The 19,968-nt window shown below is 42.4% G+C and overlaps 1 protein-coding gene across 2 annotated transcripts in view; it reads left to right on the top strand.

Annotated features, from left to right (window-relative positions):
- Positions 1-6,494: 6,494 nt before the first annotated feature.
- LOC117521138 (RING finger protein 212B-like) overlaps positions 6,495-19,968 on the top strand; it is a 50,526-nt gene continuing 37,052 nt past the window's right edge. For both annotated transcript variants that reach the window (XM_034182471.1, XM_034182472.1), the window contains exons 1-2: positions 6,495-6,523; positions 7,726-7,849. In XM_034182471.1, coding sequence (XP_034038362.1) covers positions 7,750-7,849 — 100 coding nt within the window. In that variant the 5' untranslated portion in view covers positions 6,495-6,523; positions 7,726-7,749. The remainder of the gene's footprint in view (positions 6,524-7,725; positions 7,850-19,968) is intronic.

Raw genomic sequence — 19,968 nt, 5'->3', positions numbered from 1 at the left:
TATGCTTGTTTTTGTTGATCAAATCAGAGTAGTAAGTCCGCTTTGTAGCCAATAATGCATGCTTATAGTCTAAGATAGCATCACGCCACGCAAGGTGAAATACTTCTAATTTTGAACGACGCCATTTCCGTTCTAGACCTCTTGCTTTATGCTTGAGGTCACGCAGATAATCATTGAACCAAGGTGACTGTGATTTGGGGGAGCGCGGTTTAAACACAGGTGGTGCAATCATGTCGAGTGTAGTTTTGAGCACTGAGTTTAAACTATCCACAAGTCTGTCTACTGACTGGGTGTTTGTCAAATGTGAAGCTAAGACATCAGGCAGTCTAGCTTCGAGTTCAGTCTTAGTTGAGGAGTTGATGCATCGCCGTAAAGATATATAAGGTTGTTGTTCCACTAAACACGGCAGCGAAACTGTAAACTTAATAAGTGAGTGATCAGACACCACTGATGTAAGAGGCATGATGTCAATATTCGTGACAGCAATACCACGTGCGAGAACCAGATCCAGGGCATTTCCACTAATGTGTGTCGAATCCCAAATGCATTGCCGAAATCCTAATGCATCCACAATTTCCATAACTGATTTGCAGAGGGGATCAGAAGGCTTATTTATATGAATGTTAAAGTCACCAGAATCAGAATGTTAGCTACACTAGTTGACAAGTTAGAGATGAACGCACCAAATTCATCTAAGAATTCAGAATATGGGCCAGGAGGCCTAAATACAGTGACAAAGTAATAAGACTGATTTTTATTCTTCTGACCTTGGCAATGTGTAATATCCTGAGCAGAGCGGAGAATCAGGTGCTCAAATGAGTGATATTTGTAACCCCCAACAGCTAATAAGCTAATCCTAGATTTATAAATAAGAGCAACACCCCCGCCTTGCTTTGCATCATGAGTAGGGCTGTCACGATTAGGAATTTCTGGAGACGATTAATTGTCAGACAAATAATTGCGATTGACGAATATATTGTCTATTTTTTTTCTTTTTTTCCCCCTTCTTTATATTCTACTATTGTAGTATAATTACACAACTCTGGAAGAACGTTTGGCTTCTGTGAGTGGAGAAACTGGGAATGGTACAACATTTTTATTTTTATCTTCATTTTACATACAGTCCCAACTTTTTCTGAATTGTGGTTGTTTCTGTTGCATTTCTGAAATTGTTTCTCCTCATCAGTCACGTTTTGTGCTTAAACACTGCATTAAGCCCATATTGAACAAATAAATACCTTTGGAAACTAACAGCTGTTAAAGTTCAGAGTTCTCATCTGCTTTTTGTGATCTGTGCATCTGAACATCACCACAGCTTCTCCATGTCAGGGTTTTTTTTTTTTTTTTTTTTGTGGTTCAGTTCATTCATATATTCGTATTTTTTTAATATGTTTTTAAAGCTATTTGACCGTTTATTTCATCTCATGATCTCATAAATTCAGCATACGACGCGCACATGGTGTGAACAGGACGGTAATGGCAGAATCACACCTTTAGAGAAAGTTCAGAGAGAAGTAAAAGCAGCTTCACGTTTTGGTTTTGTTTGTTAACATGTTCAGTCGGGTTAAAATCCTCTCTCTGCTCTGCGCTCGCTGCGCACTGATGGTTCTCAGACTGTAACGTGTCGCACCTGCATTCAGGAATCTCCCTCACGCACCCCCTCCCTCGCAGTCTGCAGCCTGTTGACTCCGCGCGCGTACACACACCGACAGCTCCGCATTTTAGACGGCTTTTGAAGAAGACGGCCACTGTTTTAATCGGTCGTCTTATCCAAACGGCAGGACGGATCGCTCTTCAGCCTCCATGTTATTGTCCCGCCTTAAGACGAAAGGCTGCAGCACAATGACGTCAGATTCTGAGTCATTTTATGCTTTGTGGATAAAATAAATAATTCACGGTAATCGCGAATATGAAAAATAATCACGACTATGAAAAATAATCGCGATTGACGAATATTGTAATAATTGTGACAGCCCTAATCATGAGGGATGTGACTAAATGTATATGCTGGTGGGCAGGCCTCATTTAAGGGGAGGACAGCTGTAGGTTTAAGCCAGGTTTCACATAGCCCAAGTAAGTGATGATCAATAATTAGATCATTGATCAACAATGATTTTGAGGACAGTGATCTTATGTTAATGAGACCCAGTCTAAGAACTTCAGTGGGGTTGACAGTTGAACTGTTTGGGTTTAGGGGTGGTTCCAGAGTAGCATATATAAGATGATGAGAAGTAAGTTTGGGTTTAAGACATTCCACGTGCGTTGTAGGTAGCAGACACGAAATCTTTGCTATTGCTGGAACAACCACTGGGCCATCCTCAATTTCAACATCATCCAATATAGAAATGGGTATTAAGTTTGGAAAGCATATCCCTCTATGATTTTTATGGACACGACTACGGAAGCAGGCCACAGTCTCAACTTGTTGAAATTCCCTCCCTGGCAAATAAACTGCACTATCACCATAGTGGATTTTCTGCACTAAATTTCCTGCTAAGCTAATGGATTCCACACCCACATTTGTCATAAGCCTTGTAGGGTCTCTAATCACCTGCTCCGTGGCCTGCTGTAGATTCCTAATGTTACCCTCCCTGTAGAGCTCTATCTATGTTCTCAGACAAGATGGCGGCGCCTTCCCCAGTAGGGTGGAGGCCGTCCAGCATCAGCAAGCCACGGTGGCCCCAGAATGAAGGCCAGTTATCAATAAAGCTAAAGCCTTGCTGTCTACAAAACTGCACCAGCCACCTATTTAATGATGTCAGCCTGCTAAACGCCTTATCAGTACCCCGGGAGGGAAGGGGACCAGAGACTATTAAACGATGCCGACACATCTTTCTGGCAAGGTCACAAGTCCTCTCTATGTCCATTTTTGTGACCTCTGAGTGCTTCATCCTGATATCATTGGTGCCAACGTGAATAACTACATGACTATATCTCATGTCATGTTCCTTCATCTGTCTTCCCTTCTGCAGCGTCAGCACCCTAAGATGAGATGCAATGTCGGGAGCTCTGGCCCCAGGAATACATTTAACGTCAGCCGGCGTCTGTAACCTGACTTTGCGGGTGATAGAATCCCCTATCACTAAAGTCCGGTGTTTCGGCCTGGAGACAGGAGTGGAAGTCACTCGTGGGCTCAGAGAATTCACATCTGGCAAATCCAAGGGGGAGAACCAATTCACAGTTCGCACTGGCGAGTGTGATCGGGGAGCCACAACCGGGCACCAAGCCCTACGAGGCTTCCTCCGCCTAGCCACAGTCCGAAAGCCGTCCTCCACAGCCGGCGTTTCTAAGCTGATGCTAATGGGCTCGCTAGCCGGCCCAACACTAACCTCATCTGGAGTGCCCATAACATCTAACTCCACTGCGCTAAGAAGCTGCTCTAACTTACGGACACGGCTCTCTAAGAGAGCCACCCTATCTTCCAACATCACGCAGGATTTACGGAGGGTGTAAAGTATAATAAGTAGTGTACTTTGTGCAAGAAATTAAAAAATGTAGCCAAGCAAACACGAGCTAACCAATAATGGATAAGCTAACCACTCCTAAGGCTCACACAGACGCAGATAAATGAATTAAAATTCACAGCAGTTACACTGAAAAACTAACAGAAGTATTAAACAGGTTAAAAAAAGCAGCAGCTATAAAATACACTAAACAGTTAATTAACTAACAGGAGTGTAAAAAATGAAATGAAAATATGATGAGATGGATCAGTAATAGCTAATGTAAGCTAACCGCTAGCGAAAATGCTAGCCGCTCCTAAGATTTTACACAGGAGTAAAAATTACTTAAAATTCACAGCAGTTCAACTGAAAAACGAACAGAAGTATTAAACGGGTAGAAAAGAAACAGCTATAAAAGGTAACAACGGAGAGGGGAGGTGTCGACCTAGCTAGCAAAAGCTAACCGCTAGCGAATGCTAACTGCTAGCGATTCACAACAGGACTGTTGTTAAATAACGTTCAGAGTAGATACAATTAATAACCAGAAGAGTGCTAAACAGAAATAAAAGAAGCGTATACAACCGTGTGAAGTTCAGAGTGGTGTCACAGCAACAAACAATCCGTCAGAAGCAAGCTGCCAGATCTGTGAAAATCAGATGACATAAGACTGGCATAGCATGTTTCAAGTACACACATATATGTCAGAAGGTGGGGGGGCATATCATATTCTGTCCCCCCTGGTTGAAAAGGTGGTGGTGGGGGGGAACATGTCCCCCCTATCCCCCACCAAATTGCGCCCATGTCCACACCCCACCACCAAATGTTTGCCTAGACACAGAACAGTGACTAACAGTCCACATTGTCCCATAAAACATGAAATAGAAGTACATGTGTATAAATAAAGGTAATCATTTGCTAAACCAGCACATTTGTTTACAAATGTTGTAAAATTTGACAAGTGAGACATAGCTGAATCTTTTTGGCCTAGGCAAATAAGGAGTGCCCTTGATCCATGAGAAAATGGGAAGGCAATACTGAAGACTTCATCTTAATGTGTCTAGGTTGCAAGGTCACAAATGGTACAAAATCTGCTTGGTATTTTAGAAGAACAGGACCACAAAGTAATGCTATAACTGCTGCTGGTGTGAACATAGTCCTGACACAAATGGAGTTAAATATGTGACCAGTATATACGTAAAGAGAGGCATGACCAAAACATATGAATGTGGGTATCAGGGACCTGATGACATCTGTCATAAGTTGGGTTAACATCATTCTAAATCTTAGACAACCTGTCCATAATGAACAGAACGAACAGAAGAAGAATGAAATAATTCCAAAATAACATCCCGCAGCATCCTCTGAAATCTCATTGAGCTTCACTTTAATTTTTAACTCCACTGTGGTGATGCACAGAAGCAAACTGTCACTGTCAAAATTACTTATGAACCTGGCCTTATATATATATATATATATATATAGAGAGAGAGAGAGAGAGAGAGAGAGAGAGAGAGAGAGAGAGAGAGAGAGAGAGAGAGAGAGAGAGAGAGAGAGAGAGAGATGACAAAACCCTTTTGGCTGACCTGGTAGATCCTCGGTTTCAAGTACAAGTGATCTGGTTTTTAAACCCTGATGTGGCCACAAAGATGCCATCTGGTCAATTCTGGTTTTGTCTCTCTGTACTTAAACATTCAAATGGCCTGCCACGGCTTAGTGGTTAGCACTGTTGCCTCACAGCAAGAAGATCCTGGGTTCACGTTCCACCTGGTCCTTAGTGTTGGGCTTGCATGTCCCCATGTTTGTGTGATCCCCCTCTGGCTGCTCCAGCTTCTTTCCACTTCCAAAGACATGCCTACCAGGCACCTATGTGGCTCTACTCTACTCTACTCTTTTCTACTCTCCTATTTTACTCTTCCTTTTTATATATTTAGATATACCTTTGTATATTGGCATAGTTCCACCTTAGAATTGGAATATAATATATAAGATATACCTTACTGAATTTTCATGCAGGACAGGTGAACTGGAATCTTTAACTTGACTGTGTTTGTTTATATGTCGTCAATGTACTGGTGGACTGTCCAGGGTGTACCCTGCCTTTGGCCCAGTGATGGGTGGGATAGACTCCAGCTCCCATTGTGACACTTGAATTGCCTACCAAGCTCTTCCTTTAACTAGCTGAAGCCTACATTTGTCACATAATGATCAAACATTGTGCATATCCAGTTAATGATTCACTCTTACTTAATGATTCTGACCTTGAACATCAAGTAAGAACCACCAGCTGTTTTGATCATGATAGGGCAATTTTCAGACTTCTCGTGAAAAATCAGACATATGTCACATGGAGGTAAAAATAGTTTAGTTAATCTATAAATGTTTTTATAGTAAATAAAATTATATTATTGTTTTATTATTATTCAAAATATATAGTAGATAAGTGGAGATAATAACTGTGATGCTATTATATGACATATTGATATGACATAGCTGTAGTATTTGATTATAAGCATTAATGACAATGTTTTTGTCAAGAGTTCTCTGCATGCTGATTCATTATCACAGTTTGATAATTCATCATTGTTAACTGTATAACCTACGTTTCCAGCTTCAAAATGTCTGCTGTGACAAAGGTTATTTCTTTACAACCGAATCACAGTTACAGGTCAAGTACTTTTATAAATGTAAAACTTCTTCTTAGGGAGAACTTAATAGCTTTAATGCAGTGTTTAAACTTTTATTTGCTGTCTGACAAAAAAGAAGCGGGAAGACGTGACTCCTCCAGGTGTTATCTCAAACTTTGTGACTTATTTCATTCCGTGATCACCTTCAGACTTTTAACTACTTCCTCTAATGTTTTTATAATTATTTGTCAGTTTCTGCTAATGTGTAACAATTTTGGAGGAAGTGACACCGCATTTACTGATAACTGTAAAAAAAAAAAAAAAAAAAAAAAGTTAGAAAATGCAGTGAGATTTTCAGCAACTTCACACAGTCAGAGAATCTGCTGGGTCTCTTTCTTTGGTATAACACCAGGCGGCGGGATTCCGCGCACTTTGCCGTTTTGTACAGAACCAAAGGTAAGATTTAGCAAATTTATAGATGTGAGACAGCCTTTTTATTTTCTTTTTGGCCTGTATACTTGAGAAAATGGGTATCTGTTTAGTTTAATTTCTTGGTGCCCACTCCAGTACAGTGAGGGAAATTTACTGGAATGGTACCCATGAACACAAAATTATGTTAAGCTAGCTAGGTGGGTGGTGAGAATGTGACGATTAACCTGAACATGAAGAACTACTTCTAGTATTGTAAAGTCATAGTTAGTGCTGAGTGGTATGGCAAAAATACTATATATAATCGCCTTTTTTTAAACCAAATATTTATTGTTCTTAATATTTATCATGATATATAACTTGATAAAGTTGTCAGTGTGAAGAGTGTAATGACGGAAGTCTGAAGAAGCCAGAGCGTTTATTTGAACATTATAAATAAATAAATAAATAAACTAACAGTTTAAGCATTGATCGGTGCAAAATACATCTCTGTGCTATGTTAACAGAGCAATACAAATTAGTCTGGGTTGTAACTTATTAAATTGATTAAAAGCTGTCACTACAACCATTTATTAGCCTATTAATAACAGCTTGCAGTTATAAATGCACTCATCCTCAGCAGGAACATATAGCGCCTGTCCAATCTGCTGTCACAGATGAGGTTTGGCTGATTACTCGGGTAGTATGAAAAATATTACCCGTCCGCGAAAAGGGTGTATTGCTATTTATTCTTTAGTGAAATTGCTACCTGGTTGGTCGGGAAGAAGGATATATCACATACGAGTATGCCATCATCATCATGCATCAAGAACAAACCTGGTGCGTATTTGAAACAAAGGACACTGACTGTTATCATTGCACTGAGTGTATTAAACAATGCAAGTCTGATGCACAATGTTGATGTCTGTTGATAGTTTCTGCATATTTAAAGTGAAGGAGCGTGTAGTAATAGAAGTAATTTTAAAACATGGCACTGCTTTTGAAAATGTGCATCATGACTCTGCTGGAGCAGCAGTGCTGACTGCAGTCTCGCTTCCAGGAGAAGAAAGATATATCCATATCGAGTAAAATTGTACAAGGCTTATCACTGAAATTGACATAAATTTAATCACAATCCTGGTTTGAGATCGTTTAATCAGCCAGACCTAGCCACATGATATAGAAAAGATGAGCATTTATTCCAGCGTCCAAATTAAATAGCTACAATGTGATGCTGTGTTTATTTTCAGACAAGGACACATCCAGTTGTAAAGATGGACTGGTTCCACTGTAACCACTGCTTCAGAAGGGGAGGGTCAAAGTTTGCTGTGTCCAGCTGTGGCCACATCTGCTGTGAAGTGTGCATCAAGTCAAGTATGATCTGCTCTTCCACAGCTGAATTTTTCCACACGACACTGTTGGGTGGCTCACAAAGTTCCTAATCCAGTGATTTTATTCTGCTGCTACATTATTTTTGTTAGGAAAAGCTGCATACAGATGTACAAAAAAATAAAAGGGCTGTGATTCAGAGATAGGGGTGGGTATAAAAAAAAAAATAGAATTGATCAGGATTTTTCAGTTGAAAAATAAAAATATTGATTCATTATTCTATGTCTTTTCTCATGCCTGCTTTTTAGTTGTGTACTGCTGCATGTCACAGCTGTCTTGACCATCATGTACTCCAGGGGTAGACCTTGGAAAGACAAAAGTAACAGTTGCAGTTTTTTGAGGCCACAGCAAATGTGGATGAGAGGATAGGAGGGAATTGCTCAGAAAATTTTGAATTTACGTGTCTGTAAATAGCTTCTGCTGCTTCTTCAGAGCAAAAATAAGAATCAATGGCACTATATTTTACTTATGAATTACAATAATGTTTTATACCAAGAATTGAGGGCTGTAATTTTACCTTTACATATTAATTAAATGAATCCCCCCCCCCCCCCCAAGTAAAATTTTGGCACTCCCACCCCTTTACGTTATGACTTTATTCTGGAATTGAGTTGCATGAATGAAATGGTTTAAATATGCTTCTGGACAGTTTGAATGTGAAATATTTAATTAGCTTTAATCCACTCAGACAAGACACAAATAGATTTGGATCTGAAACACATTCAGCGGTTTACATTTGAAAACTTTATTGAAATACTGTGGAAAACATCTGAAATACTTAAAAACACTGAACTGAATCCGTCTTCTTAAGACTCAAGCACATCAAAAATTGTCCAGTCTGATGACTCAGAACATCCAAAAACTATAAGGTTTGGGTAATTTATTATCGTTGATAATTATATCGTTCTAAAGCTGCACTTTATGCTAAGATCATGCTGATATCCACTCGTGAACGCAGAGCCGCTCCCAGCTCTCGGCACAGGATCTCATGGAACAGACACGGTGCACACTCACTGATCTGAATTATATCAGTGTGGACATTCCGTTCTCAACTGCTGAGATTTCTGAGTGAATAGTAGAACCTAGTGTGTGTCAACACCCAGGCTGCTTTAAAGTGAAGCAGAGCGTGGCACAGTCTGTCTCCACCGTTCTCATAAATGTGCAGCTCCTTTTTCTCCGTTCATTTCACTGTCATTCCGCATCAAGATTTACATAGTTATTACCGTATCCATGCGCTTGACCACCCCTCTGACTTTCAGCCTATCCCCCTTTATTTTACCAAAGTTGGTTAAATAGCCACCCTAAATTTAATTAACTTTTATTTTGTGACCCCAACATATAAAAAAAAAGTTTTTACATTTTTCTTGTCACTTCCCCATCTTAGCTGTGATGAAATTGTTAGTGTGCGCTGGTCTTTTAGGAATTAAAAAAAAAACCAAAGTAATGAAAATAATGCCAAAGCTTTTGTTTTGCATGAGAAATTATCATTTATTCATTCGTTAATTGTTTTATACATTCACATAATGGTTTTATTTTATCAGTAGTAATCACATGACAATGACATCAATTTGACGCGCCAGCACAGCATTATTTCCTTCAAAACCAGTAGTAGTTGCACTGCAACGACGCTAAGTTTGAGTATGAGAGTTGCACACAGGACAGAACCATCTGGCATTAAACAGTTATTTGAGATGAAAACCGGATGTTCCATTAGTTTCAGAGAGAGGTTGATGGAAAAATTCCATGATCTTTGGCTGTGACCACAGCAGCAGGACAGAATGGACAATCTGGATGCTGTTTTAGTCATTATTTTGTATTATTATTTCTGTTCAAGCCTGTTGTGGAGTGGAGATGTCCCATGATAAGTTGGCAGGGGTGCATATCACTTTGACAACAAGCCTCTACATCACTTAAGTGCCCATCATATTCTTCTTTGGGTAGGTCAGAAGGCATGTAGATGCGTAGCACTGCGGGAATAAAAACTCACTTCCAGAGAATACACTGAAAAGTACCTCCTCCAGCCAAAAGGTGTCTCTTGGAGTGAGCTATTGGCTACAATGCATTAACAAAATGACAGCTGTAAACAAACATCTGTCAAAAATATCCACGTTTTAACCAGTTTATGGTTAAGAGGCAACTCAGGATTGAATAGAATTAGTAGATCAGAGGTCACCTTCATCTTCTGACTCATGTCAATACATTTAAAAAATTTAAAAAATTGGAAAGTCAGGGAAAGTGTGATTTTTCACACCAGTGGTGCAGCTATAATTGCTCAGTTTGACACTGATGTTAACATCCAACTCACAACTTTCCGATTTGGTAATTAAGGGGAAATTGAAAGGAAAATCCACTGACAAGTGCTGCTGAGACATACAGTAGTGTTCACAATAATAGTAGTGCTATGTGACTAAAAAGATTAATCCAGGTTTTGAGTATATTTCTTATTGTTACATGGGAAACAAGGTACCAGTAGATTCTCACAAATCCAACAAGACCAAGCATTCATGATATGCACACTCTTAAGGCTATGAAATTGGGCTTGTTATGTGTCGACGCGGGTTGAGGAGCGGACCTGCGTCAGACAGGACCCAGCGCTAAAAATAACCAGAAAGCGGTTCCAAACAGAAACTATTTATTATTCACCTGTGCTTAAAAGTGTAAAAACATAAAAACAACGTCCCTCTGGTGGAGTGATTCGTGGCTCGCTCTCCAGCGCCCGCAAGGATTAAAGCCAGCGCTCCTGGACTTCCTACCACCGCCAAACACCCCCCAGGTGGACACGACAAACTGATTCTCTGTGAAGCAAAGAGAAGGTGAGGTAAGTCAACAGATACAACTATATCTTCCAATAAACACACGCTATCAGCAACACACTCAGGTCAGTGTCCTTTTTTTACTTTATGCAAATGAGCAGCTTCTCACAACAAGTGGAGGATCACTTATCCTTCACGCCACAGCAGTGAGAAGCAAACTGCACAATTCTCTTCACAATTCCAGTATACTGTGTAACAAAACACCAAGTTACTATCAACAATTACTTAAACACTTAATTACCTTTAGTGTGTGCTGACAGCATGTGTCCTCACCCCTCCCTGCTTCACGGGCTCGATGTGTCAAAACCCAGGCGCGGTCCTCAGCATCTCACAAACGAATGTCACAAGGTCGAGTTCCCGGCAGTTCTGCTCAAATCACACGACTTAAATGCAGAACGCCATCCAATTATCTGCTTCAGCTGCAAGTCGTCCAGGTTGCACGTGAGCACCAATCACAGGTGCTTTCCATGATGTTGATGAGGGTGAAGACTCTTCAGCCAGCACCTTCTTCACAGACAAATCAGCCCTCATGCCACCTGGAGAGCAAAGAAAAGAAAAGAACACCAAAACATCCAGCCACGCCCCCCCAACACACAACAGTACCCCCCCATCAACGGGAAGCCTCCCGGCGACCGAACAGACCAGGCCCGAGAACAGCACCTCCCTCCGGGGTCCACGTCAGGAAGCAGACGGCAAGACAGGCACCGCAGCTGGAAGGCCGGCTGGAATCAACAAAAGCCCCAAAACATTCCCCAGAACAAGTCCACTCACACAAAAAAAACACAACACCCACCCAAAACCTCCCCAGGGGACCGTCCCATCAAACCCCGGGAAGAAAAGAAAAACTCCCAAACGCAAAAACCCAACACAGTCCCACAAACACAGTACAAACGTAAATGCATAAAAGAAAAATAACAAACAACCCCCCCAGAATGACCTGCAGAGCCCAACCCCCCCCTCAGAAGGCCTTCATTGCCAGTTCCAGTAGGAACAGCCAAAACCATAATCCCACAAAGGTCCCCAGGTATACATGGAGTAAAACGGTGCCCCCCAGGGGACCGTATCATCAACCCCAGGAGGTACCCTCCCCACAACCCCGGAACCCCAGATCCGGTCACACTTGGCCGGTCGGTCCCAAGCCAATTCCCCCCCAGAGGACCGTCCCATCAACCCTGGAGGTGGAACCCGGAAGGAAACAAAATAAAACCAAAAACCAACCCCCGGAGGACAACCAAAAACACCCCCGGGGGGATATAAAACGACCATAAACCCTGTTACCCTCCCCGGCACCCCGAAAGACCCCAGGTCCCTCCCAGAGCCCTTCGGCGGCTCTATTTTGGCGAACGGCTCAAAATATCAAGCCGGAGAAGGGAACAGGTAAAAACTAACCCAGCTCCAACCCCAAGGCGCAGCGGAGAACCGGAAATACGTCCGGTGCCCCAACTCGACCATACCCCAGCCACTCGGCAGGGGTGGAACTACCGAAATGGCAAACAGCAACAGATCGGCCCACCCCTCCGACTGAGGCATGTCTCCGCTGCACCACACCCCGGCAACACCCATGACAATCGGTACAAAGGCTCACCGAGGCTGGAGTGGAACCGGGCCCTAACCAAACTAAAAAGAACGCCTCTAACACCCCCCCCCCTAGGTGCAGAGGTCTTCTGACAACGCTCAGCGTGACCAACCTGCACCACCCCACAACCCACAAGACAAGCGGTCTAAGGGCAAGTGAGGTTGGGGTTAGGAATGTAGAGAAATAAAAACAACAAAATAAAACGACCCAACAACCCAAACAGAAAATACCTAAAAACACATACAAAATTGACAAGTAAGTGAGCCCAGGCGGGCTTGTAACCGCCTATCACTCCACCAGATACGCCCGTACCTCCCCAAACAAGTATAACCCCTGATTAAAGAAAACAAAACATTTACTTGTGCTAGAATTTTTTTTTTTTTTTTTTTTTTTTATGTGGGTTCTTTTGCCTGTCCCAGAACACTTGGAGTTACGTCACCGTTATTTCTCTTGACGCTTACGTGTCGGGGCAATACAGGAATCTCGACTCGTCCGAGCTGCATGGGCTCGTCAATAGGAGGAGCCGGAGGTCCCGTCGGAGGAGCCTCAGTGGGGCGAAGAAGAGGCGGCCCAGCTTTGTGTCGGGGAAAGCCCCGAGACAAAAAAACCCGCTCTGATGGGCGTCCTCTCTCGCGTCCATGCTCCTTCATCCGATCATCTAGACGAATCACCAACGATATTAGCTCATCTAAATCGTTTGGCTCATCATGGACCGCCAGCTCGTCTTTTAATGACTCATTTAACCCGTCTACAAACACGGCCCGTAATGCTGCAGCATTCCAACCTGATTGAGCAGAAAAAATCCGGAAGTCCACGGAATACTCCGCCGCACTCCGCCTCCCCTGCCTGAGATTCAGCAACCGTTGAGCAACGGTATTCGTTTTCACCGGATGGTCAAAAACCAGTCGGAACTCCCGGGAGAAATCCTTAAAGGACCCTAACAATGGCGAGTTGTTACTCCACAACGCTGTGACCCAAGCTAAGGCGTCACCTCGGAGCAAATTTGTCACATACGAAACACGGCTTCCATCAGAAGAGAAGGAAGCCGGTCGCTGAGCAAAAACCAGAGAACATTGCATCAGAAACGAAGCACAAGCTTCGACGTCTCCCGCATAAGGCTCCGGATGACAAATGATCGGTTCAAACACCGAATCTCTGGGTGACGGGGTTATCTGCCCTGGTATCGATGATGCCGCAGCTGGCGCTGCAGGAAGCGGAACGGCTTGAGCTGCAAGCTCCGTAACACGGGCGTCTGTTTAATTTGATTTGCGAGATGCTGTAATTGCTGCCATATTTTCTCCAAGTGTTCTTGAATCGTTTCGGCAAAAGGAACCGCCTCTGCCGCTGGGTCCATTATGGAATGGCCGGGAACTACTGTTATGTGTCGACGCGGGTTGAGGAGCGGACCTGCGTCAGACAGGACCCAGCGCTAAAAATAACCAGAAAGCGGTTCCAAACAGAAACTATTTATTATTCACCTGTGCTTAAAAGTGTAAAAACATAAAAACAACGTCCCTCTGGTGGAGTGATTCGTGGCTCGCTCTCCAGCGCACGCAAGGATTAAAGCCGGCGCTCCTGGACTTCCTACCACCGCCAAACACCCCCCAGGTGGACACGACAAACTGATTCTCTGTGAAGCAAAGAGAAGGTGAGGTAAGTCAACAGATACAACTATATCTTCCAATAAACACACGCTATCAGCAACACACTCAGGTCAGTGTCCTTTTTTTACTTTATGCAAATGAGCAGCTTCTCAGAACAAGTGGAGGATCACTTATCCTTCACGCCACAGCAGTGAGAAGCAAACTGCACAATTCTCTTCACAATTCCAGTATACTGTGTAACAAAACACCAAGTTACTATCAACAATTACTTAACACTTAATTACCTTTAGTGTGTGCTGACAGCATGTGTCCTCACCCCTCCCTGCTTCACGGGCTCGATGTGTCAAAACCCAGGCGCGGTCCTCAGCGTCTCACAAACGAACGTCACAAGGTCGAGTTCCCGGCAGTTCTGCTCAAATCACACATGACTTAAATGCAGAACGCCATCCAATTATCTGCTTCAGCTGCAAGTCGTCCAGGTTGCACGTGAGCACCAATCACAGGTGCTTTCCATGATGTTGATGAGGGTGAAGACTCTTCAGCCAGCACCTTCTTCACAGACAAATCAGCCCTCATGCCACCTGGAGAGCAAAGAAAAGAAAAGAACACCAAAACATCCAGCCACGCCCCCCCAACACACAACAGGGCTATTAGTAAAAAAAAAAAAGTAGAAAAGGGGGTGTTCACAATAATAGTAGTGTGGCATTCAGTCAGTGAGTTCGTCAGTTTTGTGGAACAAACAGGTGTGAATCAGGTGTCCCGTATTTAAGGATGAAGCCAGCACCTGTTGAACATGCTTTTCTCTTTGAAAGCCTGAGCAAAATGGGGCGTTCAAGACATTGTTCAGAAGAACAGTGCAGTTTGATTAAAAAGTTGATTGGAGACTGGAAAACGTATACGCAGGTGCAAAAAATTATAGGCTGTTCATCTACAATGATCTCCAGTGCTTTAAAATGGACAAAAAACCAGAGACGCGTGGAAGAAAATGGAAAACAACCATCAAAATGGCTAGAAGAATAACCAGAATGGCAAAGGCTCACCCATTGATCAGCTGCAGGATGATCAAAGACAGTCTGGAGCAGTGTTGTATAAAGTACCGGAAAATCACACTTAAGTAAAAGTACAGATACCCATTAAAAAATGACTTTGGTAGAAGTTCAAGTCACTGATTGAAATGCTACTCAAGTAAAAGTCTTAAAGTATCTAGTATTTATTGTACTTAAGTATGACAAGTAATGTACAACTAAATGTACTCAAGTATTGAAAGTAAAAGTACAAGTAAATATTAATCAAAAACAGACTGATTTTTTTTTAATATATATATATATATATATATATATATACATAAAGGTTTGTCTAGGCTTGTAAATGACTGGTAGTATTAGTCAAAATACTGAAAATTGTGCACATCACACAAAAACACTTCAGAAACAAGGTTTCAAAACCTAAACGAGAGTAGGCTACTCACTAGGTGTTCACAGGAAACAGTTATTTATTTCTATATGTATTTATTTATTTTCATTGTTACATGGTTTTATCTTTTCTGTTGCGTTTTGTTTCATTAGGTTCTTTTTGTCTCTTTCTCTAAAATTGTAACATTATTAGTCTATTATTATTGACTATTATTGTCTATTATGTAGTGGGGTGCAGGGGTGTTGGCCAAGTGGTTAATGCACTTGGTTTCAGTGCAGAAGGTTCTGGGTTCAAATCCCACCCCTGCCACATTTCTCCATGTAAAGTGGAGTTGCGTCAGGAAGGGCATCCGGTGTAAAACCTGTGCCAATTCAACATGCAGATCCACCTCGGATTTGCTGTGGCGACCCCGAGTGCAAACAAGGGAGCAGCCGAAGGGACTTTGTTTATTGTCTATTATGTAGACTATTATTGTTGTTGCTATAATATATGAATAAAAATAAATTTAAAAAAAATACAATTTGACTCTTTTACGACAACGAACGCTGAGCCATTAATTATACAGAAAACAAAACACAAACGTGCTGATGCGAACAGCTTAATGCTAACTTAACATTGAAAACGCCATAGACATGCTAACGCATTAGCATCGGTCCCATTTTTAAGTTATAAATACATCTATCAACTGTTTCAGAAGACCATAACAGGTCGGTTTAACATAAAAATATTAAATATTACTCACAGACATATGCTCTTCAGGGTTTTAGCGGGGAAAAAATTAGGATAAAGTGAAATATAGCAATCAATCCACGAATCATCGATCGAAGCACTGCTTCGACCTGCGAATCACTGCTTCGATTGGTTCAAGGTTCAAAGCAAAGCTGCGCAGCAGGAAAGTTGATTACAGACCTGCTGCAGGTCTGTAATCAATGTAGAGAAATTATCATTTTCATGATAAACAAGTGCGCAACTGCAAAAAAGCATACCGGACATGCCTTATGACAAATCGGCCTGACTTCGTTGCAGTCACTAGTAATCAGTGGTGTCTCTGGGTGAAAACACAACTTTTTTCGTGTGTGTGTTTTTTTTTGGTTTTTTTTTTTTAACGAGTAACTGCATGGCGCACAGAAAATGTATCGGAGTAGAAGTATGCAGTTAAGGTCGGAAATGTAGTGAAGTAAAAGTGAAAGTAAGCTGAATTAAAAAACTCAAGTAAAGTAAAAAGTCTCCCAAAACGTACTTAAGTGAAGTAGTGAAGTATTTTTACTTCGTTACTATACAACACTAGTCTGGAGTTACCTGTAAGTGCTGTGACAGTTAGAAGACGCCTGTGTGAAGCTAATTTATTTGCAAGAATCCCCCGCAAAGTCCCTCTGTTAAATAAAAAACGTGCAGAAGAGGTTACAATTTGCCAAAGAACACAGCAACTGGCCTAAAGAGAAAAGGAGGATGAGAGTAAAATTGATCTTTTTGGGTCCAAGGGCTGCAGACAGTTTGTGAGATGACCACCAAATTCTGAATTCAAGCCACAGTTCACAGTGAAGACAGTGAAGCATGGTGGTGCAAGCATCATGATATGGGCATGTTGCTCCTACTATGGTGTTGGGCCTATATATCACATACCAGGTATCATGGATCAGTTTGGATATGTCAAAATACACATCAACTGGCCTAAAGAGAAATGGAGGAATATTTTGTGGACTGATGAGAGTAAAACTGTTCTTTTTGGATCCAAGGGCCACAGACAGTTTGTGAGACGTCCCCCAAACTCTGAATTCAAGCTACAGTTCACAGTGAAGACAGTGAAGCATGATGGTGCAAGCATCATGATATGGGCATGAGAGAGTAAACTGAACGACCTTATGTCAAAAACTGATTTATGGCCCTGTCAGCCAATCTAAGCCACGCCCCTAACCCCACCCCTTATGACGTCATAGCCCATCAGAATTGACTACGTCACTATGTACCACCCCTAACCCCTCCCCTAGTCCCGCCCCAAGCCCCGCCCCTGGCTCCTCCCCAAGCTCCGCCCCTGGCTCCTCCCCTAGCCCTGCCCCAAGCTCCACCCCAACCCCGCCCCCTTGCACCTCCCCTAACCCCGCCCCAAGCTCTGCCTCCAAGCCCTACCTCCCCTCCCACCCGGGTCTAATATTTTAATGTCATGTTATTTCATGAATTAAAGAACGATTAAAAAAATACCTAGATCTTTTTTAATGTATTAAAGAATTAACTAATTCTGAAATAATTAAACATAAATCAGTGTCTAATATTTAATACCCCTTTAATATTTTTTAATTCTTAAATTAAAGCGCGTCCTTTTATGGTTTTTAATGCCTCAATTAAAGAAGGATTAAAAAATACCTGTATCTTTTGCACAATTATGGGAGGTTTTCTTCAATTTAGTGATTAAACACGAATATTTTAATACCCCTTTAATATTTTTTAATTCTTAAATTAATGCGTCTCCTTTTCTGTTTTTTAATTCTTAAATTAAAGAAGGGTTAAAAATAACCGTCTCTCGGCTGTAACGGCTGTAAGTCTTTACAGCAAGACGGTCAAATACCCACGCATAGAGCTCCTCACGGAAACATGACCCCACGGCTGTAATACCTGTTGCAGACGCTAGCTGTGTGCGTGTGTGTGTTTCGGAGGTGTGTGTGTGTGTGTGTGTGTGTGTGTGTGTGTGTGTGTGTGTGTGTGTGTGTGTGTGTGTGTGTGTGTGTGTGTGTGTGTGTGTGTGTGTGTGACCTGCGCAGCGGGGGTGTCACGCCGGATGGTCTTTTATAACATAGTAGAGAAGCTTGAATCTTTGGTTGAAGCTTGAATGTTTTATTACATCCGATTTCCTGATGACGGGGTCGTTCACTGGGCTTGTTTGAAGACGGAAAAACAAAGCTTATTCTTAGTCACGATAGATGCAGTTTCTTTTAAGATATTTCCCGGTCGATCAGGGGCTGCGGGACACCTGCTGATCGAAGATGCCGCCTGAGGTGATGAAGGCGGAAAAAACAAAGTTTCTTCTCAGTCACGTCCCCCTGTGGGAAGGAGTCACCGCTCATTTCCACTACGACCGGTGAAGAGTGAAGGCGTCTGGACCCCGCAGTGGGTATAAAATAGAATTAATTTGCGGTAAAAAAAAAATCCCCTGGTCCTGAAAAACCATGTTGTTTAATTAAGTTTTCTTGTCTTCGAGCAGAGTGCGAAAACCACATCAGCTTTCAGGGTAAGTGATTTAAGTAATCTTTTTTGATAGAAATTACTGTTTTTAAATGATGCACGCGCTCTGAAACGGTGTCTTTTTTAGACAAAACCACACAGACGCTCCAGAGTGCGTTCGGACCCGGCCTCAGTAATATATTTGAAATATTACAGAATATCTGCTTGCGAGGGTGCTGCTTTTTATTTATTTATTTATTTTAATTCTAGAAATCAAGTCAGAGCCCGCTGAAGAAGTTCGAAGGCTGAAAGCCCCGACTTCACCACGCAGATGTAAGTACACTGACCGAAATTAAATCACGGTTAAAACTCTGGAATAACCCGATTTTTTCTGTTACAGCCCGTGGAGAAGCGGGTCAGCGGCAGAGAACCGTAAAACGATCCACGGATTTACACGGTCAGGAGTCGGAGTTTATGTATTTATTTATTTTAAATATTTAATAACTAACGTTTTTCTCTTTTTTTTTCAGCACGCGGTGGAGGGAGACCGTCTATTTTCCACCGAGACGCAAGGCTCGAAGATATTCTGAGCTGGGATTAATCTCATCTCGGAACTTTTTTGAAAATGTGTATTCTGTTTTTTTTTTTTCTTATTCCGATGGAACGGGAGAATTCATTTTGAAGAGGTATATTAATTGATTTTCTTGAGGTAGATTCATCCTGGTACGGCTTTTAAAAGATGGAAGGAGAGAATTCAGGTCGGGAAAATAACTTCGGACGTGTATTGGATTTAAACGCTTCAATAATCGACTCAGCGGGGAGCGCTCCTCAAACAGATGGCCCATTACCCGAGGCGTTAAATTCGCCGCCTCGAAATAACATCGAGCCCGGAGAGAGACTTTTAAGCCGTGTTCGTTTAACACCACTAAATGATGCTCTTAACAATATGGCGGCTGAACGAGAATCGGAAGAAATTAACCCCTACATCATTTCTGCAATTAACGCGATAAATTCGACCATCCAGTCTGATACTGAAGAGCCCCCTGATCCCACGCACACCCCGCCTCCAGACGAGTCCGGTCCCGCGGCGTTGAACCAGGTATGTCTGACTCCTCTAAATAACGCCGTAAACCTCCTCGCATGTGAAGTTAATCCTCACGTCCAATCCGCGGTGGATGAATTAAATCAAATGCCTAATGACGCGCGCGTTTTTTCACCTTTAAGAAGTCCCTCCCCGCGCAATGCGCACGGAGAAGATATTTTAAACAGAGCTCGTTTAACCCCGATAAACGCGGCAATCTCTGTTTTGATGGAAGGCGGGGATGATGCACGACCGGGGTCCAGCCGACACTCTCCCATGACGGGCGGTGGGGCTGCTAACGTCATCAGGAGACCGGCTTTTAACAATATCGAAATCAGGCAGCCTCTAAATTTCCACCGCGTCGACGAAATTCCCAACTACGCGGAATTTTATCGTAACGTCGTTGGGACTCTTCAGAACTCGGTCGAAAAGGCTTTAACACACGCCAGGGCCGGGGACTT

This window comes from Thalassophryne amazonica, chromosome 12, assembly GCF_902500255.1.
Source record: "Thalassophryne amazonica chromosome 12, fThaAma1.1, whole genome shotgun sequence".
Taxonomy (NCBI): domain Eukaryota; kingdom Metazoa; phylum Chordata; class Actinopteri; order Batrachoidiformes; family Batrachoididae; genus Thalassophryne; species Thalassophryne amazonica.
The sequence above is the reverse complement of the archived record's forward strand: the minus strand, read 5'-3'. Positions and strand labels throughout refer to the sequence as shown.